Source organism: Microplitis mediator, chromosome 5 (assembly GCF_029852145.1).
Source record: "Microplitis mediator isolate UGA2020A chromosome 5, iyMicMedi2.1, whole genome shotgun sequence".
Classification (NCBI taxonomy): Eukaryota; Metazoa; Arthropoda; class Insecta; order Hymenoptera; family Braconidae; genus Microplitis; species Microplitis mediator.
The window spans coordinates 14,756,627-14,778,969 of NC_079973.1; the positions used below are offsets into that span (position 1 = coordinate 14,756,627).

The 22,343-nt window shown below is 30.6% G+C and overlaps 4 protein-coding genes across 8 annotated transcripts; 2 read left to right on the top strand and 2 right to left on the bottom strand.

Annotated features, from left to right (window-relative positions):
- The first annotated feature begins 557 nt into the window (after window positions 1–557).
- On the top strand, window positions 558–3,897 carry LOC130667941 (COA8 family protein CG14806, mitochondrial). 5 transcript variants are annotated; one of them, XM_057469880.1, is made up of 4 exons: window positions 559–866; window positions 950–1,082; window positions 1,479–1,679; window positions 2,560–3,897. In XM_057469880.1, the coding sequence occupies exons 2-4, from the start codon at window positions 1,014–1,016 to the stop codon at window positions 2,758–2,760; spliced, it is 471 nt and encodes a 156-aa protein (XP_057325863.1). In that variant the 5' UTR covers window positions 559–866; window positions 950–1,013; the 3' UTR covers window positions 2,761–3,897. The 5 variants fall into 5 exon arrangements, with proteins under 5 accessions (XP_057325862.1, XP_057325863.1, XP_057325861.1 ...); XM_057469879.1 differs by having other exon boundaries at window positions 558–1,082; XM_057469878.1 differs by having other exon boundaries at window positions 559–1,397; window positions 1,482–1,679.
- LOC130667940 (uncharacterized) lies at window positions 3,343–5,176 on the top strand. The gene is made up of 2 exons (XM_057469876.1): window positions 3,343–3,986; window positions 4,278–5,176. The coding sequence occupies exons 1-2, from the start codon at window positions 3,343–3,345 to the stop codon at window positions 4,933–4,935; spliced, it is 1,302 nt and encodes a 433-aa protein (XP_057325859.1). The 3' UTR covers window positions 4,936–5,176.
- A 30-nt stretch (window positions 5,177–5,206) lies between these two features.
- On the bottom strand, window positions 5,207–8,260 carry LOC130667939 (protein claret segregational). The gene is made up of 2 exons (XM_057469874.1): window positions 8,029–8,260; window positions 5,207–7,547 (listed from the first exon to the last, which is right to left on the bottom strand). The coding sequence occupies exon 2, from the start codon at window positions 7,545–7,547 to the stop codon at window positions 5,496–5,498; it is 2,052 nt and encodes a 683-aa protein (XP_057325857.1). The 5' UTR covers window positions 8,029–8,260; the 3' UTR covers window positions 5,207–5,495.
- Window positions 8,261–19,763: 11,503 nt separating this feature from the next.
- On the bottom strand, window positions 19,764–20,951 carry LOC130668976 (tigger transposable element-derived protein 6-like). Its single transcript, XM_057471583.1, has 2 exons — window positions 20,589–20,951; window positions 19,764–20,390 (listed from the first exon to the last, which is right to left on the bottom strand). The coding sequence occupies exons 1-2, from the start codon at window positions 20,949–20,951 to the stop codon at window positions 19,764–19,766; spliced, it is 990 nt and encodes a 329-aa protein (XP_057327566.1).
- Window positions 20,952–22,343: the final 1,392 nt, after the last annotated feature.

A 22,343-nucleotide genomic window follows, 5' to 3' on the forward strand; every position in this document is an offset into this window, starting at 1 on the left:
GAATTATTGAATCAGCTTGTCCTCCGTCTTCTCCAGCGATCCTTTTTTAAGAGAGGGGGTAAAAATGAGTAGTGAGAGTGTTTTCGAGTGCTGCTGTTGAGTCCCACCATCACTGGTTTTTATCCCCTCTCAAAATGAGTGAGTCCGTGCAGACTTTGACGTCACAGCGGCTTCAATTTCCCCGGGCTGTCGCTGCCATGAAGTCTCGCCATATTGTCCGCAGCTTAGTCCCAGCAAAATAATCCCTTAATTGTTTTGAATATTTTGGGAAAGTTTTGCCAACAAGAGGATTACAGTCGTAAAAATATGGAATTAAACATCTGGCAAAGGATCCTCGTGGGTTTTCCCAAAATATTCATTTATTTTATATTCTAAGTGACCATTACAATACTTGTATTCTTATTTTAGTTTTTTATTTTATATCTAATATATATATATATATATATAAGGTTTTCGAAAATTCCCGCCTATAAATATAATTGTTTTATTTCATTTTCTATAAGATGGTCATAGAGAGCGCTGTGTAACCCGTTGGCTACACAACAGTTTATATATTTTTTTTATATATGGCAGCCTGAGATGTAAATTTTTCAGCTTCGACAGTACACATTTTATTATTTTATAATCAAACGAAAAATAATAGAGTTGTGGTTTTTTAATCAGTTTGTTAGAACGAATTTACGGATATATTGAAATAAAATTTTAAAGAATTAGTTTTGTTTTTCGAAAGTTATGGAGATTACAAGAGGAGTGTTACATGTATTTTACAGGATTTTTTCTGAAAAATTCATTTTTTATCCAAATTGTGGGTTGGACCAGCTGTTCATTGTTTAGAAAAATGACCATTGATGTTTTCTTTTATTGGGGTATAAAGGCCGATCTACTTTAACCACTATATTATTATTTATTTAAATAAAACTCTGACGGACTTCAGTTTATTTATTTTTAGGCGAGAGTAGAGCATACCTACGCTCGCGCTTAAGGCATGCAATATAGAACTAAACAGTAAGAGTATGGAAATATGCGTCAGACTCATGGATTGGATCGAAAACCTGAATGCAATTATTTTCACTAGATTGACTGTACGTACATATATAAATATAGCCTGTAGGTATAAATAAATGATCCTAAAATTAACGGACAAAAAATTTTCGAATTTTTTTTTCAACAATTTAATTAAAAAAAAATAAATAAATAAAAATATGCACATGTAGAAAATTAAAAAAACTACAAGTGCAATTTTTGATAATTTATCGTTTTTAAAAAAATTATTAAACGTCAGCTGACCTCAGTATCACATAAATAAAATGAAATATGTTAGTTTAACAAACGTTAAAAAAATAGATAGTTGTCAACAATTGAAATATTTTTACAATAATAAGCGAAAACTTTCATTGGTAAGGTATTCCTTATAATAAATTTATGTAAGTAGTGTAGTTTAACAATTAGTAATGAGTTTTAATTGATAATTTTTTCAGCAGCAAGTGTCTAACCTTAAAGATGAAGTTAAAAAAAAAGATATTATCGGACCTCCAGATGAAGTTTCAAATTTACGAACGATTATTTTTGCTAAATCGCTAAATGAAACTAAATTAGAAAAAAAGTATCGTGAAGCACGAGAAACAACACAAAATTGGAATAAAAAATTTTGGTTTGACCATAATTCGAAATTCATAACAGTATGTTTTATTTTTTCTTGTACCAATAATTTCTAAGTTATTTGTTATGATAACCCAAATAGCACACTTGCCTTTGAGACATCGATAAGATATAAGTTTTTAGACTGTTTTTTGACATATCGATAAGGCATGAGTGTAAATGTAGCAGACATAAGATAATTTTTAAATTACATATAAAAAAATTAAACAATTAAATTGATAAAATAAAAAAAATGCATGAACTGATTTTAGAATTTTTTATAAGTCCATTTGTAAATTTTTTTGTTAAAAAAATTTTACTTTATTATTTAAAAATTTTTAAAATTGTCAGATGTCTGCAAACTTTACTGTGATCGATAAGGCACCAACATGTTGACAAAACGATCAGAAATTTATGTCACTGAAAATATATCTACTTAAAAGACACAAGTGACGACAAAAAGTAAATTACAAATAGTGGTAAATAAGTTATCTAAACGACTTTTTAATTGATATAAGACAGAAAAAACAACACCAATTTTCTCTGTTTACGGAACTAACATTTGCATGTCGTGTTTATACCAAAAAAGGTGACTATGAGACAAAAAAAATTTTGTCTTATCCTTTTAGAAGGCATCTTAAAGTTGTCTCTGTGCTACCTAGAAATAGAAGCAGCAGGTATTCGAATTTTTTTTTGTTTTTATTACGTCCTATTGATACAAATTTTTATAAACATCAATATGAAAACTTTAAAAAATTTTAAAAATCCAGTTTTAAAAATATTTTTATATAAACATTTAATTTGGATTTTTAGAAATAAAAAAAAAGTTACCAGATACTTGCTACAATAACTATCATTACTTATTTATTTTAAAATTTTTTTCGTTTTGTTGTAATTAAATTTTAAATCTTTTTTGTTTAGGAACGAAAACAATTTCAAAAAGAATTAGAAGCTAGTGGAAATAAATCAATAACTGCAGATGAAATGTCTGTTTTTTACAAAACTTTTTTAGATAAAAATTGGAAAACTCATTTTAATTACAATATTTCATGGTATAAGCAAAATATACGGATACTTTTTCTTGAATTAAGAGTTAGATTATCAAAATTCAAATTCAAATGAATATGATGTAATTAATATTATACTATAATTATAATTAGTGTTACAATTAATGTGATGATTAGGGACAAGATTTTTGCCTTAATTTTGAAATTACGGTTTCCCTATTAATCCTTGGGAAAAATTATGGGAGATATTTTTTTTAGAAAATTTAATTTTGAACAACTTTTACTTGAAAAATTTTTCTATCCGACTAATATTTTTGCCGTAGTATCAAAAAATTGGCATCATTAATTATTAATTGTCATTTTTTAATTAAGGAAAAAATCCTGGCCTTGGTGATGATTATATAAATGTATAATATGATGATATACCTATATTGTATTATAAAAATGTACATAAAAACTTCCCATCAAATTATAAAAAAATTTTTAAATTTTATTGAAGTTGTTTTGATAACAAAATAATGTATCAAAATAATGAATTGTAAATTTAATCGAATGTAATAATAATGATAATAATTTAAATAGATTCGAAACTGTAAACTTGAATATATCAATAAATAAATTATTGATAACTTCATAGTTTATTAAATTTTTTATTATACGATGAAATAATTATAATGAATATTAATTTACAAATGAAATGGATCATAGAATATGTAAAAATAAAATTTTGCCATCAAATAATATAATAGAAACATTAATGAAAGTGTCACAGCTAAATTCTTCATCTTCCTCATCATCTAGCCGGTCAAATTATTCTTCATGTCTAAATAACCAAAACATTAGTTATCAAAAGTTACATGATCTATCTCATAAGTTGTCAACAGAAACTAAATATTCAATTAAAAATTTTAAAAAGTTAACAAAGAATTATAATATAATAAAAGATTTTGAAAATGCTGTAAGAAGAAAATTACATGAGAAATTAGTTAAATTAGAATGGAATAATTATGTTCAATGGAAAATACTATTGACTTTTAGTTTAGGACTATGGATACTTCTTTGTATAACAGATAAAATTTTTTTACGAACATCAGCACCATCATCATCAAAGGAAGAAAAAATTCCAAAAATACCAAATAATATTCCTGAAACAATAAATTTAAATTTATCTAATGAAAATAAATTTTTAAAATGGGTTTATACATTTTATCCATGTATTTATCGTACAACTACCGTTTCAAATTCAACAGAAGCTTATACGTTTGCTCTATTTATTGGAATATTTATATGCATGGAAACAAGATTAAAACAGAAATTTAAAAATACACGTGATGCTTGGACGTAAGTCATCAAGTTATTAATTAAATATAAAAAAAAAGTACAAAGTTACTTTGTAGTTTTTAATTACAGTAGGACCTCGTTATAAGACTCCATGGTGGAAATTTTTCGGAATTTTCTCTGAGAAACTCTGAAAAAGTCTTTAGAACTTTAGAACTGAGTTTTTTTAGAGAGAATTCCGACAAATTTCCACCAGGCCTATTAGTATCTCTCTCAAACTATCGCGATACCTGGTTTATAAAAAAGACAGAATGATAGTCTTATAACGATGTCCGACTGCATATTTTTTTACAGACAATATTGTGATGATTTTATAAAAATTCAATCATTAAATCTTGATGACTGTAATACAAATAAATTAGCAATTGAATTATTTAACGGGAAATCACAAAACAAGAGAGAGGACTTGAGTAATTTATCTGAAAATATATCAAATAATATTAAAATTTTACCATTTAAAAAATTCAAAATTGAATCGGATTTGTATTGGCAATTACAAATGCTGGTCAATGATAATGAAATCACATACAACGTTGAAAATACCGATGATAATTATTTAAAACAATTGGAAATAATAAATCAAGTTAAAAAAATCGATAATGAAAGTATCTACCATTGGAATAAATTAATTAAAAATAATATATGTGTTTGTCATGATAAATCTTTAGTATATAATTTTAAATATTCATCGAATTCTGTTAATATTGTTGAGACTTACGATTTAGAGATTGGTAAATTTATAAATTATTCAAATGATAAAACTGTAACATTTGACAAATCTACCGATACCCAATTAGATAAATCAAGTTCTAGAATTGAATTTAAAAAACCAATAATAGAATTCAATAATAATAATACTAAAAAAAATAACAGATCGTTAATAAATAAAATAAAAAATAACCGTATGATTAGTTCATCACCGGCATTTCAAAAATTTTTATTAAAATTATAATTTTATTACTTATTAATTTTACTTCTTATTATACATCAATTTTTTTTTTATTACGAATTATTTTGATTACAATCTTTACATTTCGGTGTATAAAATTTTTCCATCATTAATTTTAAAAAAATTGTACTGCTAATTATAAAAAATAGATTAATATAAAAATGCAGTACTGTTTTAGTTTATTTTGTAAAATTTTTTTTAGTTGACAAACATTAAAATTATCATATTGAATTTTCTTTTTTTATACCTACTTGTACACTTAAATTTTTTTTTAAATATTACCCATTCTACTTCAGTTTGAAGAAATTAAAAATAAAAACATAAATTGTCAATAATAATAAAAAATATTCACAATACATATAAAAATAATAATAATTATCATAAACAAAGATGTACTTCTTAATTTGCTGTTATATTTATTTGGGTTATATACTCAGTCTCAATCATTTATCAAAGATTGGAATTAAGAAAGAGAATAAACAAAATAATACTAAAGATTATTCTATAAATAATTATTTAATCGAAGAGAAAAAAATTAAATTTAATATTTATAATAATAGTTATTAGGCTTGTAAATTATTATTGCTGGAATTATTAGGATTTTGTAACATAGTTTTAGATCGTTTGACATTGCCTAACTTACAATTGTTGACATTGCTAGCAAATCTTAACGAATTCAAAGTTTCATTGTAACAATCATCAAGCGGTGATACATTAAGCAACATAAGAGTCTTTGAATTACCACCGAGTGAAGGCATAAGTAAATGAGTAAGTTTTGAATTTCTATATGGAATATGATCTTGTTTTTTTAACAATGCAAGTATAACATTACCCAAATTAGCCAATGATTTATTTATATTTTTAGTTTCAGCAGTTCTAGCAGCTTCTTCATTTTTTAATCGTTCAGATCCCGCCAAATCGACTAAATTGAGATTACCAATAGACATTTCTTCTTTTTCAGCATGAGTACCAATTAATCTGATCCGCGCAACAGAATGCGATCGCGATGATCGTTCATTTGATTTAGTTGCAGCAACTGCACGATTTTGTTGAGCTATCCTCAAACACTGATGAAGCTCTTCCGGGCTATGAATTTCTTCAACTTGTAAATTAGTTACATACAAATCATTACCTTTGGGATCAGCCATGCGTATGTCATGAGTCTTTTGATTGAAATCCAAAAGATCAACAATATGTTCATTGTAAATCTCAAGAAAACTTGCTTCTATTTTATATTCCCAACCAAGCAATTCAAACTCTTTCATCTGATCAAAAATATGTCTGACTGTTCTTGGTATCATACCTTCAAGCTCACGGTCATTGGTACCTTCCATTGTATAGGTTTTACCTGATCCAGTTTGTCCGTAAGCAAAAACACAAACATTATAACCCTCGAGTGCTGATTGAACAAGCATAGATAGCTCTTCAAAAACAGCAGCTTGCGAAGCTGTTGGTGGAAAGACTTTATCAAATGAAAATTCTTGCTTGACACCACGAATTTTTCCACTACAGCTCATTGAATCGGAACCATCAGCTCGGCCAATTTCCAGTGTACTTTCATCAATGTAATTAATAGCACAAAGTGTTTTAGAAGATTCTTTAGAAATTCTTGGACGTACTCGACAGAATACACGTATATTACCTTTCATTTCTTGGATAGTATTGTGAAGAACACGTCGGTCTTTATCCATCTCATGGCACAAGCTTTGTAAATCTTTAACACGTTCAGTAAGTTCATTAATAGTCTTTGTTTTAGATTCTAAAGTAACCTCCAGATCTTTTAATTTATCAGAATTTTCATCAATCGTTTTACTTTGTTTTGAACACAATTCACGGTACTCTTTTAATGAAGCTGTTGCTTTTTCCAACGACTCCTTAGTTTCCATCAATTCACTTTCAATTTTTTTATTAGTTTCCGTTATTTCAATCATGTCCTTTTTCACAAGCGTCAATTCTTCATTCAATTTAATATTATCTGCTTCAAGATCAACTATTCTTTGAGAACATGTATCCTCTTTTTCTTGAAATTCATCAACAATACTCTGCAATTCATCACGTTGTTCATTTAATTCTTTATTTTTACCTTTTAATGATGACAATTCAGAATTAACTATTTCAAATCTTCCTTTCCAATCCCATTTGCTAACAGCTTTTGTTGGTGCTGCTTTAACACCAGCTGTTTTCAATGATTTACCAGATACACCAGTATTGTTTGACACTGATGATGATCCAGCATTGATACCTCCAGTTTTAGGCAGAGGCCTGACTGCTGGTCGTTTTGGAGGTATAGGATTTGTTGATGTACCAGGTCTCTTCACAGCTGCTCTTGTAGTCATTGGCTCAGCTTGAGTGCTAGTATTTTTACGTATCATTGAAGCCATTGTTTTAGCACGTGCTAATGGCGGTTGGGATACTGGTGGTTTATTTTCTTTTCTGTTTACTTTTGGTGGATCATCAGAAATTACAGTCTTAGATTTCCCCAGATCTTTTAATAATGTCGTTGATGTTGTACTTGATTTTGGTACTTGTAATGAACTATTTGAACTCGCACTGGCATTTGTACCATTTATTGGTTTTTTTATACCAAATTTTGGTTTGGGTAAACGTGACTCCATCTAAAATTATTTATAAAAATTATTAATTATGACATAAATTATTGAAGACCTAATTTAAAATAATTAATTAATTTTAAGTTATATAATAATAAATTTAATTCAACTCCAATTACTAATTAGTGTCATCAAAAGTTATGAGTATGAATGTAGCAGACATCAGACAAATTTAAAATTATTAATAAATAGAGTAAATAATTAATAAAATAATATTTTTAAACAATGCGTATGTAAATAATTTTGTAATTAATAAGTGCATTTTTTATAAATATTATTTTTTAAAATTATTCTTTATTTATTTAGAGTTTTAAATTTGTCTGATGTCTGCTACATTTACACTCATTCAAAAGTTAGGTTATGACTAATAAATATAAATTACATAAAAATCGAAAATTAAATATTATATAAATTTTATAAGTTAAAAAATACTAAATAATTATTCAATAAAACAATTCAAATGATAGTTGATAAAATAGTAACTAACCTTGATGCTGATCAATTATTCCTGTATACGTTTTCCGAAATATGTTTTTTTTTAATGCACAAATAATTCATAAAGCACGATACAATTATAACAAAACACAGATAAATTTATCATACGGCTAAATATTGAAATTTGAATTTCAATGCACTGAGTTTGATCAACAGTTTATGTTGTACATGAATATGTAACTGGGCGGCAGTTGAAGCCGGTAGCCGTTACTAACAAGTTTAAACCGGAATGAAAAACAACGCTTGGAGTTTTTATTTAAAAATTGTCACATGGTGCGATATATCAGGTTTTGCACGACTCATTTATTAAATATTCACAGCGATTGGCTGGGCATGATTGATCAGCCAATAAAGTGGGTTTATTTCTAACGAGTAGTTTGAAAATTTGAGGGTCATGTGACAGTTCTATATGATCAGTGTTGACAAAATGGCCAGTATACCATCAGATTTTAAGAACACAATCAATCAACACATCAATTATGTTTGATGACCGGGAAATTTAAATTTATGCTTACTGAATATTAAATTACTTGATATTTTAATCGATAATGATAAGAAAAAAATCCACTCAACTTTTTAAAAACCCTATTAGTTTGCTTTAGCAAAAGTTTACTTACAAAAGTTTCCTTGAATTTTTCGTAAAATTTCTGTCAACTTCGGACTTTTCCATTTTATGCGACAATTTGTAAGCAACTTGCTATTGAATTTGACGTAAATTTACTGCCCGAATTAATATGCAAATTCACTTCAAAAGTTGACTAGAAAAAAGTTGTCGTCAATTTTCAGGCAAATTTTGCGTCAATTTATTGTTGATTTGACAGACGGCAGACTAACAAGGCAGACTAACAACTCTATGCATTGCACTAGATCTCTATGCAAAAAAATTCCTAAATTATCGACTCTAAAAATATGATAAAACAGTCGGTGGAAAACTTTCGACACATAGATGGCGAGTAATAAACGAAAAATTAAGTAAAATAAAAAACCGGTTTTTTTTTTTTTTGGTTTGAAAAAGGTTATTTATTTTTCCAAATTTTCTTTTACATATATAAGTAATAAAAACACCTTATAAACAACTTAATCTCTAAATTGCATATGCGCCTAGTGGTCATCTGCTGATGCGTCTCTCTAGGACTCCGTAAAAATATTAAATGAATGTTTTAGTTATGGTAATAAAATTAATGACTAATACAGTTAATATAAATGATGGTAAAAAAAGTAAAAATAATAAATACAAAAAAACCATCAGACAGTTGACTTGCTTATGCGGCAATGGGAAGGGGGGGGGAGGATAATGGAGTGGGATTGTGGGGTTATTAGGAATATTTATATATGTACACATATTTACAAGGAGGGTAGGCAATATTGCTGTCGTTGTAGATTATAAATCCTGGGCTCTCCGGGTCTATTGAAGAATTTGGCGTTGATACGTTCTTTGATTTTTTATTCTGGCTCTGCGACGAAGTTCATCGAGGTGTTTGGCATCCCCTTGTAGCCACCAGTATTTTTCTGACAGTCTGTCTAGATTTTGGCGATCATTTGTCGAGATAGTCATAGAATATACCCATTTGGTGTTGGGTATATTCTCGATATCAATCCAGATTGCTTTCTTGGCGCAATGTCTTTGTATATGGTAGATTATGGGGATGTTGTTTTCGTCCTGGATATAACCTTTCCTGTCTAAGTTGGTGAATAGCTCAGGAGGCGAGTAGTTGCTGCGGGCCATACGCTGCTCCATTACAGGGTTCTCAACTTTGAGCTGCTTTAGCAGGTTGTTGTCTATCTGATAGACAGAGCTAAAGTAGTTTCTGGTTAGCATCAGCGTGAATATGTCGAACCTAGGGATACCAGCACGATTGTATAAGGATTCATTGTTGACCCATTTTATATAGTCGGATTCCGGTGTTCTATAGATGTTCAAGCAGGCTCTTAGGCAAGATCTCTCAAACTCTCTATAATGCTCCATCACTGAAGGGCCGATATTCCACCATATTGGTGCAGCGTATGACATTATTGGTCGGATAAGCAGTTGGTAACATATAATCTTGGCTTTTGGATCCAGGTGACGGTTGTAGAATAATCTAGCATTGGCTCTGAAGGCTGTTTTGGCCTTTGCTAGCTGGATTGCATGATGCTTATTCATTCTCAGCAGATAGTCGAAATTTATTCCCAGGTATTTGACGAGATCTTTTCTGGGGATTTCAGTTATCGTTCCTGTATCATCATCGGTGATGTTGATACCAAATTCTTTGATTAAGGGAACTGTTAATGGGGATATCTCGTTAACAGTTTTACGGAATAAGATCACCTCACTCTTCTGGATGTTGATGATCAGGTTCCATTCTTTATAGTATCTGTAAATTTTGTTAACCAGGTTTTCCAACTTACTTTGTATAATGGGCACTTTACTGTCAGCTACATAAACCACTTTGTCGTCAGCGTAAGCTCCGGAGTGTGTCCGGTTACCTGAATTAAGGTCAAAGAGATTCAAGACTTCGCTGGTGTAAATGTTGAAGAGCACTGGGGCTGTCACTGTGCCTTGTTGCATTCCCTCTAGAACCCAGAAAGTGAGTGTGGATAATAGTGCTCCGTTCCAGACCACAAACGATTTGCCATGGAGCATATCGCTTATTAGCATGATTAGTTCGTTCGAGAATTTGAGTTTAGTCAGCAGATAGATCAAGCCATTCAGCCAAACTGAGTCAAATGCTTTTTCCAAGTCCAGTAGTGCCGCACCGACTAGCATTCCGTTCAGGAGGTGTTTGTTCAGGTCTGACGCAAATTTATGTATGGCATGAACTGTGGAGTGACTTTGTTTAAACCCATATTGGTTATCTGGAATGATTCTGTTTTTATCAACGTGTTCCATGATGTTGATCTTTATCAGCTTCTCGTATATCTTGCTGACGTTGCTCGTGAGGCTTATAGGGCGATACCCAGAAGGATCCGAGGTATTTTTACCCTTTTTCCTGATAGGGATCACCTTGGCCTTTTTCCACTGTTCCGGGTAGTAGGAATGGTTTAGGCAGTTGTTAAAGATCGTCGTGTAATCTCTGATGATTACTGGGGGCAGATGTTTGAGTGCAACCATTGGTATTTTATCCATTCCGCTGGATGTCTTATTCTTGGCTTTTTTCAGCAGTATTTCCACCATTAGGTGTGAGTGGAAATAATTAGGCTTATCTTCATCCTGGTGTGGAAAATAAGCACGATTTGTGTTCGAGAATTCAGTGTGTGTAACAGAGTTTGCTCGAATGTGCTGTATCTGCGTCTTAATCCTGTCAGCTACCTCATCTGCTGTGCGCTTCGTATCAGTTCCGTAGTTGGTGTAACGTGGAGAGTTGATTGACTCAAAGTATTTACCGATAACATTCACCTTCGCTATGGGTTGTGAGATAAGTAATTTGTTGTTGACAATGATGCAGGGCTCAGTTCCGATAACTTCAGGCGTGATCAGATTGTTGTCTCTGTCCAGTAGCAGATCATCGATCCGTGGAGGCTCCTTAAATCTGAAGTATGTATTAATTTTAGGAAAGAATTTGTTGGGGTCGCGAAAGTTAACACTTTTGGCTTTTGCTTCCCAATAAGAGGATTCGGTCCTTTTGAATTCATTCGCCAACAAGTTATTAGTAAATTTGATTAGTGTTTTAAGTTGTAGGATCAGAGTTTTATTTTGTCTATCAAGTTTGTACAGCGCAGTGCGCAATTTTGACTTGTACTCTTGTAGTTTTTTAATTTTGTTGTTCACAAATCGCATGCATCCTCTATTTTTTCGTGGTTCGGTGATTGGGATCACTGCGTCAATTGATTCTAGTATTTTATCTTCTAAATTTGTTATATGTTCGTTAATTTCATCCAGGGTCAAGTTTTTATCATAAGGAATCTGAGTAGTGTAGTTGTCGTGAAGGTGTTGAGTGAATTTTTTCCAGTTAGCTCTTCTGAAGTTGTATCTGTCTGCGATTATGATTGGTGGAGTGAGTCCATTGAAGATGGAGTTACTGTCTATCGCGAAGACTATGGCATTATGGTCGCTGTCGTATGGTGCTGTTCGTAGCTTATTATTTTCAGCATCAAGAACTACCAATCTGTTGTCCAACAGCCCATAGTCTAGGTAAGATCCTGAGCTGGGGTATGTTGGATATAAGGCAGGGTATATTGAGAGTTTTAGTTTGTCTGCGTTGTTATTTATCCAGTTAAGCAGTTGGGTTCCTCTATAGTTCTGTTTGTGATAAAAAAAAAAAAAAAAAAAAAAAAAAAAACCGGTGACCATGGCCGAGCGGTCTAAGGCGTAAGACCTAGGCCTCTCGAACTTGATCACTGGCCAGGCGTGGGTTCGAATCCCAGTAAATATTTTTTCCCCAACAGCTGAAATTAAAGACAAGATCGAATAGACAAGCAATAATACAGTCTATATAATATAACTAACTAATAAAAAAAATTATAATTAAACAAGAGCAGCCAGGATGAGAGTCGCTGTCAACAACAGCCAACAGTCCGAATATAAAATCCCAAAAATACTTAAATAGGTCATTTTATTTAGTTTTTATGTAACCTATGTAATTAATACTGTAATTTTGATAAATAAAAAAAACTTTAAACAAAAAAAAAAAAGGTTCGAATCCCAGCGGTTGCCGAAAGAATTTTTCACACAAAGAGTGTGAGGTCTTTCGGCCCTGAGGTTCGTCCCGTCGCTGATGATGAATTTGATCTGGTTTAAATATTGAATTTGATTTGATGGAGATGTGAATTTGATTCGTATACGAATTCGGCTCGATTGGCTGGATTGGGAATGCCCAAGGCCTTAATATACATATATATACTGAAAAAAAAAAAAAAAAAATAAAAAAAAAAAAAAAAAAAAAAAAAGTAAAATAAAATAGCTCGAAGTAAATGAGCGAACGATCGGAGGGGAGGAAAAAGAAAGATTGTATGTATGCGATATAAATTCCAAAGCCGCTGCCGTGTACAAAATATAAGCCTGTACATCTACAGAATTATTATTACATACACTAATCGCTTCGATAGCAAGATTAAAATTTATTGATATGTGTAACAATTATCAAGGATACACACAGATTTTGTATTGAACATAAAGATATTCATATTTGATCAATTATGAATTTTTCTCAATTAAGACTCGCACTCTTGGATAAAAATATAGGTTTGTAGATCTACAGAATTAATTTTTCCATTGACTAGTGGCGTTTTCTTTCAGGGATCAAATTTTTTAGTAGCTTTAATAATTATCGGAAATACACACAAATATTAACTTTGACATAGAGCCATTTACATTTAATCCCTCGCGGACTCGGGATTACTCCGAAATCATGGTGAAATTTCGGTGAAATCATAGTGAAATGACGGTGAAATCACTGTAACTTTGTGCCATTTGCTTACTGTGTGATAATTATCATCCGATGGTAATTTTATGATGATTTCACCATCGATTCATAGTAGAATCACAATAGCATAACAGTCAATTTCCAGTAGTATAGCTGTAAGTTGACAGTATTATTACTGTGTATTTACAGTGATTTCACTATCAGTTTATGCTGGATCTGCAGTGCTTCAGTCATGCTTTCTCAGTAATAATACCGTGATCATACAGTGATTTCACAGCAGTCTTACTATAGATTCTTCGTAAAATCACAATAATATCGCTGTGAATTGACAGTAATATTACTGTGATTTCTTAATCATTTAATCCTGGATCTGCTTAGTTTTCATCGAGATTTAGGGGCAATATTGAGATCCTATATTTATTGATTCAAAGATAATAATAATAAAATTAATAATAATATTATAATAGCAACAATAATCCTAATCTTGGTTTTTCAATAAATAATTTTTCTTGTTTAAAAAAATTGTTTAGTATCCATCCCTTTGTATGACTTCATGTAATTCCTCTGGAGGATTAAATGCTATTTTTTTACCCTCGGTAAAGAAGGAATTTTATTTTTTTTTTAACGCATGATGGGACTCGAACTGCCGACCCTTCGATTGAGAGTAGCTTAAGTCATGTACTTTAGCCCGCTCGGCCACCACACGCATTCGGAACTACATATTTAATCTGTTACTTCATGCTATTCAATACTATATATACTCAAGACTAAGCTATAAGAAAAATTATTTTATTAAATACTATAAAATTAAAAGAATTCGATATTTATCAAAAAAAAATTTTTGCCTTCATTTGTAAATCATCAAGTTTTCTTAAGGGGGGAAATACGTGTAGATGGCCGTTTTCGAGCAGATTTTAATCAATTATTTTAAGGTATAAAAAATTAATATTATTTATTCAAACTTTTGGGTTATTTTATACATATATTGAAGAGTAAAAATTTACATTTACAAGAATAAAACTTAAAAAGTAGTAAAGATATCAGCTGATACATCTCGTAGGTTGTCGTCCGACTTCGCAACTGGTGTACATCATGGAGGCCATAATTTTTATCCGAAATCAATGCAATAAAATTATTACTTTTTTTTAGACATGTATCTTCTATATAAACCTCATTTTAAAGAAAAAAAAAAAAATTTCCATTTTTTTGACGGCTGTGAAAGTAAGTCAGGTTTTTTTACCTTTTTTTTGTTTATTGTTTAGTATAAAAAAATTAGTTACAATGAAAAAATTGCTTCTGATTGAGGTTCATATTCAGCACAATTATGTAAAGAAATAATATACTAAATTTGAAGATGATTGGTTAAAAATTTTTCAAGCTAGAGTGTACACTAGTTCAAAAAAACTAGTTTCAAGAAAAACGCGTTTAAAAAATAAGTGATTAAAAAAGTTAAGGTGACCGTCTTTTTTTTCTCATACAATAATTTCTCGCGACATAAATTATCAGCAATAATTTCTTGTTCGATATTTTCTCAAAGGCAATATTTCTCATTGTCAAAATTTATTTGGTATTATTAATTATTATTAAAATTAATATTTATTTAATTATGAATTTTTAATGATAAAGTGATAATAAAATATTTGAGAAACTTTTAAATGATAATTTTTTGCTCTGTGAGAATTTTTTGCATGTGAGAAATTTTTGTATGAAAAATTTTTTATGAAAAATTTTTGTTTCGATAAATTGTTACCAGTAAATAAAGCCACGGTGCCAAAAGGTTAATATAAAGTCGTATTAAACGAATTGAAACAACTTACGAATTAATCAGCTATTCCAGCACCATATTGTAAGCCTTATTCAGCTTTATATGCTTTTATATATAAAAATATATACCTGGAAGTATATGAATGACTACCTACTCGATCCTAACCGACCGCTCCGTTCAGGTAATTATGTTCTCGGGCGCTGTACCGAGCGCACTTACTGAACCGTTTGTAACTTTTGAACGAATAATAATTTTGACCTGAAATTTTAACTGTATATTTTTCGATAGTTTTACAAGTGATTTATGAAAGAAAAAAAATTTGAATTTTTTCAAGCCTCTACACGTATTTCCCCCCTTAATTTAAGAATATTTTATTTTAAATTATGATAAATAATAAATATTTACTATTGAAATATTAATCTAAATGATATTCTCTTTATTTTTTGCAGTAGTTTAAATTCAATTTATACAGTTTTAAAAAAAAAGTTATTCAATTTTTTTATTTATTTATTTTTTTTCATAATTCTGAAGAATTTTACCGTCTTAAGCTTTTATAAAATTAACTAAATTAGATAATTACAGATAAAATTTCGCTCGGAAATTCCTAAAATAGCTAAATTTATAATAAATAAAATACATTTGTGCCCAAATATTTGCTAAACTTACAAATAATTATAGGAGCATTTATGAAATAATTGATATTATTTTTTTTTTAATTCCATTTCTATCGATTAATGACATTAAAAATTCAAATTTTGATTTTGAAATTGGATTAATGATAGATATACCGTATCAGATCACTATCAAAGTAGAGTGAAATCATGGAGAAAACACTAATAATTTGCTGTGAAAGTATCATAGAGTCACAGTGCTAATACTACTAGGTTGTCATGGGATCACGGTAAATTCATGGTTAAACCACTATGAACTGACTGTGAAACTATTGTAAAGTCACAGAGTTAACACTATCAAATTACTATGGAATCACAGTGAATTCGTAGTGAAATCACGATAAACTGACTGTGAACCCATGATAAAGTCTCAGTGTTACCATTGTTGGGTTACCATAAATCGATAGCTGATCGACAGTAAAATTATCATGAAAGTATGGTAATTTAATTCTAAACCTACAAAAGAATCACAAGTGAAATCACTATGGAACTACCATAAAATTACTGTAAAATTACTATATAACCAGAGTGACGAAATGGCACAAAACGACGGTGAATTCACTATGAAATTACCATTAATACACAGTAAACTTACGGTAAAATTGATTTCACTGTGATTTTACAGTAACCCCGAATCCGCGAGGGAATTAACTAATAATTTCACCTAATTAGAACATGCTCCCTTGCATAAGGATATAGACCTGTAAATCTACAGAAATACTTTTTCTATAGACCAATAGCTTTCATTACAGGCTCAAAATTTTCAATTCACTCCTATAGTTATCAGATATATCCACACCCTCGCGGTTTTCATGATACGGTTTGAACACTGTATTAAAAGAGCATACACGTAGTCGATAACAAGTAGTTTTACCGTATTTATACGGTATGTTTGTGAAATTTAATTACGGTATTTCTACAGAGCTTATACTGCGTTTATACGAAGCTTATACGGCATTTCTACCGTATTAATACGTTATTTCTACCGTAATAATACGGTACTTCTACTGTATTGATACGGCATTTCTATAAGATTAATACTTCATGTATATGATATTAATACGAAATTTCTACCGTAATAATATGACATTGTTAGCGTAATAATAGGGCATTTCTACTGAATTTATACGGCATTTCTACCAAGTTCACACAACAATTCTACTGATTTAATGAGGTGTTTATACGGAATTTATCCAGTACATGGTAAAAAAAACTATATATAATTATTAATGATAAATGGCTCTATATAATTATTTATATTGCTTTACAATGTATTATGTCACTCGTATATTTTTAATCATATAGTAGAGATTCTATAGACTTTTGATTAAAATATTTTTGTTAAAGCTCAAGTTCAAATTCAGAGATAAATTATTTATGGAAACATTGATAATAAATATTTTTGTCATTATGTAATATAGGTTGTACTATATTACCATCAAAAAAGGTACTTATCACTCTATCAAATAACGGAGGAGTACCCGCGTCAGAATGGTCACAATTTCGGAATATAAGACTTCTGAAATAAGTTTCTTACCAGGGACACTACAAATCGTAGGCGCTACCTAGTGGCGCGCACCGAACTATTCTCGCTGCTGCTGCCTAGCACCAGTGACTTCCCTTCCTTCCCTTCCTCTCTTCCATATATATCTTTTCTCCCAAGAAATTTTTCTCTCGGTTTGAGTAACTTTTTTTTTTTTGGTTGGAGCATACGAAAATTCTTTTGTTAAACAAATAGTAATTATTCCAAGAAATTTTATTTTTTTCAAACAAAAAAATGCAATATTGCTACAATAACCTGGCACGGCTTTCTTCAATAAAATATCTCTTATTTTAAGAAATAAAAACTTTTAAAACAATTAAAAATTTTTCGACTAAAGCATAAAAATATGTTAACTTGAGGAAAAAAAATTTTGATTCAAAGTAAAGATTTCAAAATAATTATTTATTTGATGTAAAAAAATTTTTATTTTCCGAATTGTTAAAAAAAATTTTCTTGTATCAAGAATATTTTTCTTAGTTCAAGTTAACTGTATTTTCTGTGTAGAGAAACTAAAATTTAAAAGACGCGTGAAGGTTTTTATAATGTACAAATAAAGAACTTTATGAGCTAAAAAAAGACTTTTATGTCAAAATACCCATACGACATAAACACTGCAGTGTTTAGACATGTTTCAATTGAAGAATGTAATTTTTAATCATAAAATAATCCTAGTTATTAATATTGATCCTAAATGTATTTCAAAATTATCTGATGTTCTTGCGAATCATTACTACATAGAAAAAACAGTTAACTCGAATCAAGAAAACAATTCCTGATTCAAGAAATTTTGTTTTAACGATTCGGAAAAGTAAAATTTTCTTGCACCAAGTAAATAATTATCTTGAAATTTTAATCTTGAATCAAAATTTTTTTTCCTCAAGTAAACATATTTTTATGTTTAAATTGAAAAATTTTTACTAGTTTCAAGAGTTTTTATTTGTTAATGAGAGAAATTTTTTTGAAAAAAATTTTTTTGTGAAAGTAAAAATAAACTAGTTCATTTTTACAGCTGTACTTTTTTATTGAAAAATTGAAAGCAGAACATAGTGAAGAGATGAGCCATTTAAGAATGCAAGTAGTAGTAAAACATATTGTATCTGTTATAGAATCTGAAGATTGTTTGTTAATAAAACTGAAAGATATTAAAAGTATTTTTCAGCCTGTAAGAGTGAGACGGCATAATCACTGTATAAATGCGGCATAACCACCATATTTATACCGCATAAATACCGTTTAAATACGGTGCGAACAAACGGTATAACCAACGTTTAAGTACAGCATAAAAACCATATAAATGGAGTATAATCATTGTACAAATACGGTATAGCGAGAGCGTAAATACGGTATAAACACAGTACAAATACGGTACAGTCCCTATATAAATTTGGTATCAACACAATATATTTACGGTATTAATACGGTAATAAAATTTCACAAACATACCGCATTTATACCTAGAGTATACCGTAATAATACTTATACCCAAAAAATACTCGGAAAATACCGTAGAAATACCGTTATGGCAATTCCGCGAGGGCAAACATTGAATTAAACAGACAATCGTATATATCTAATTAGCTGCCCTGATTAAAAAAAATGATTAAAAAGTATTTAAAATGATTTGTTTTTTAATCATTTTAAATACTTTTTAATCCTTCAAATCATTTCTAATCCTGTCTCTTATGGACATTTAACGTGTGAAATCATTTTTAATCATTTTTTTTAATCAGGGTGTTAATTTCTCTTAATTAAAACTTGCTTTCTTGCATAAGAGTATGGGCCTGTAGATCGACAGAATAAATTTTTCCGTAATAGAGTAATAGCTTTCTTTACAGGAGTCAATGTTGCAAAGCAAGAAATATTTAAACATTTATTTCAATGTACAGTGGACTCTCGATAACTCGAACCTCAAGGGAAGTGATAAAAACTTCGAGTTAACGAGTTTTCGACTTAACAAGATGTTCGAAATTTGCAAGAAGATTAGACCAAAAATTAAGAAAACAATTGATTTCTGTTATATGAAGCATATTTATTTTAAAAAATTATCAATTATTGAGGAAAAAAATATTACATAAATTCTGTTATTTTTTTCTGAAGTAAAGAATTCTCAGATTTTTTATCAATTAATTTTTCAAGTTTAAAAAGTGAATCGAATACATGATCCTCAATGTCAATACATCTTTCGACATAGGATCGTAGTGTGTCAACTGCTTCTCTAGCTTGTTTAGTTGTAATTGCTGGTTCAGAATTAGATAAATCAGCGTCATCGAGGTCATCTGGATTAACAGTATCATTCTGATTTACAATGTCAATTATTTCAGCATCAGTCAGCGTTCCAGTGGTCGCTAGATCGTCATCACAAGTCACGTAATCTTCGAACTGAACTTCTATGTTTTGAAGTTGATTCTAATCTGCTTGTAATTCATCTAAATTAGCATCTTCAAGAACTTCTTCGAGAACATCTTCAGGAGTAGACGTATTAAGTGGCATCGAAAATCCGCAACTGTTAAAGCAATTCGATATTGTTCTTGCAGATACACTCCTCCACGCTTTATCTGCCATCCTCATTGCCTGCAGTACAGTAATAGGTGAATTTGAATGTTGTTCCATATCACCTATAAGTTTTCTTACAACTTCCTTTCTATAATAGGATTTGAAATTTTTAATTATTCCTTGATCTAGGGGCTGTAGTTTAGATGTCGTATTCGGTGGCAGAAATTTAACTTTTATGGCTTTTAATGGTGGAATTACGTTGTGAGCTGTACAGTTATCAATGAAAAGCAATATGTTACGTTTATCCTTAATCATTTTTTTGTCAATTTTCAGTAGCCATTCCTTGAATATTTCAGATGTCATCCAGGCTTTCGTGTTAGCTTCATAGTCCAATGGCAAAGATTTACAGCCAGAAAAACAACGTGGTTTTTTAGATTTCCCAATAACTAACGGTTTCAATTTTTCTGATCCTGTCATATTTGTTGCTAGCAATATTGTCAATCGCTCTTTGCTATGTTTTCCACCATAGCATTTCTCATTCTAAAAAATCAGTGTTTTGTCAGGTAGACACTTGAAGAAAAGGCCGGTCTCATCAGCATTAAATATATCTTTTGGCTCGTAATCCTTTAATAATCGTTTCAATTCAATTAACCATTCGTCACATACCTGATTGTTCACACTTGCACTTTCACCGCAAATTTTTTTAAAAACAAGATTGTGACGTTTTTTAAAATTTACCAACCAGCCATTACTAGCACGAAAAGAATTGTGTCCAAGCAGTTTCGAATATTCTTCAGCCTTCTCGCGTAAAACAGGACCAGATACACTTATGTTTTTGTCGCGGCACTGCTTAAACCAGGTCAGTAGACCTTCTTCAAGGTCAGGAAATTCAGCCACTCGTCTTCTTTTGTATGATATGTTTCCACTTTTCTCGTACCTTAATAAAATTTCAGCTTCATTTTTAATTATGGTTGATAAAGTACTAGCAGGTATCCCGTATTGAGCTGCTACGTCTTTTTTCTTCATCCCAGTTTTTACCGTGTTAATAACATCGAACTTTTCTTGTAAAGTTAAAGTTGTTAATTTTCGTTTAGCACTCATGATGTCTAGATACGAACTGATTAGCAGTCAACAACTTTGCAAGAAAATAATTTAGAGAGAAAATATACACTACAAACAAGAATGTAAGAAGCCTTGAACATTCCTACAGGAATTAAGATTTGATTGCTATAAGCCTGGAAAGTACGGAGAAAAACGTACTTAAATTTTACTAACTTCGACTTATAGAGATTTACTTTTAAAATTCGAGTTATAGAGTATAAATATGCCTAATCGATACCGGAAGGGAAACGATACTAAGTTCGAGTTACAGAGTCTAAATAATTCGAGATATCGCGTATTTAAGGGTTCAGCGGAAGGGAATACAATTTTTTTTCGAGTTACCGAGGATTTCGACTTAACGAGGTTCGAGTTATCGAGAGTCTACTGTATTTTTAAACTAAAATAATTTTTACATTTTTATTTGGGACCGATCATAAATTTTATTTTATTGTACTTTATGTTTTTCCTCAATCCGTCTATTCATGTAAATATCTGGCGACAAATTGTTTTACTATTTCAAATTTTATAGTTTACTCATGTTCTTTCCCTTATCCTTGAAATCTTTTAAGCTTATATTTTTTTTTAATCCTCTAAGTACCTTTCCTATTTTATTGCCATTCCCATCTTGTCACAACATGGACGAAACTCGTCATCGGGATCTACCACTTCCACTGTCCTTATCTTTTCAACTTTTATTCTTAAACACACCTACTACCTAATTAGCATAAATTTTCACCAATCAACTAAACACTACATCCCCCAAACCAGAAAATTATCCTGCCCTCTGTTCTGCAAGAGTGGTGCCCCATATAGGAAGAAACAATAGGCCCAAGCTTGGCCGAGGCTTGGCGCAAGACTTATTAACTCTGGGGAAAGCTTGAAATCCAAGCTTGGCCCAAGTCTGTCTAAGCATCGAAATGATAACACCCAGCCAAGCTTGGGTGACAGTGTTGTGCCAAGACTGCATCTTAGTATTGGCCCAATATCGAGAACCAGTGTTGTGCCAAGACTGTTGCTAAATAAGCACCTATGCTCATTATAAATAAATTAAAAAAAAAAAAATATTAGTAGACATGTGCGGGATGGTAACATCTGGAAATAAATTTGTACACAGAGAAATCCGGTGGATCGATGAAACTAATTTTTTTTTTTGCATTTGCTGGGTCTCGAACCTGGTCCTTCATGACTGCTAGGCAAGCGTCTTATCCACTAGGCTGTTACGCTATTCACAGAAGCCAGGGGTTTTTAGGTACCATTTGTTATTTAGACTGGTAAACTAAGGCTTGTCACTTGTATAATGGCTGAACCTTGTCCCAAGACTGGCAAACCAAGGCTTGTCACTTGTATAATGGCTGAACCTTGTCCCAAGACTGGCAAACCAAGGCTTGTCAC

Coding starts and splice junctions, on each gene's coding strand:
- LOC130667941 (XM_057469877.1), top strand. CDS start 1,308: ATGAAATATGTTAGTTTAACAAACGTTAAAAAAATAGATAGTTGTCAA. Junction 1,398..1,478: donor ATAAGCGAAAACTTTCATTG/GTAAGGTATTCC, acceptor TAATTTTTTCAG/CAGCAAGTGTCTAACCTTAA. Junction 1,680..2,559: donor ATAATTCGAAATTCATAACA/GTATGTTTTATT, acceptor TTTTTTGTTTAG/GAACGAAAACAATTTCAAAA.
- LOC130667939 (XM_057469874.1), bottom strand. CDS start 7,547: ATGGAGTCACGTTTACCCAAACCAAAATTTGGTATAAAAAAACCAATA.
- LOC130668976 (XM_057471583.1), bottom strand. CDS start 20,951: ATGAGTGCTAAACGAAAATTAACAACTTTAACTTTACAAGAAAAGTTC. Junction 20,391..20,588: donor GTGCTAGTAATGGCTGGTTG/GTAAATTTTAAA, acceptor CTGATTTTTTAG/AATGAGAAATGCTATGGTGG.
- LOC130667940 (XM_057469876.1), top strand. CDS start 3,343: ATGGATCATAGAATATGTAAAAATAAAATTTTGCCATCAAATAATATA. Junction 3,987..4,277: donor AATACACGTGATGCTTGGAC/GTAAGTCATCAA, acceptor ATTTTTTTACAG/ACAATATTGTGATGATTTTA.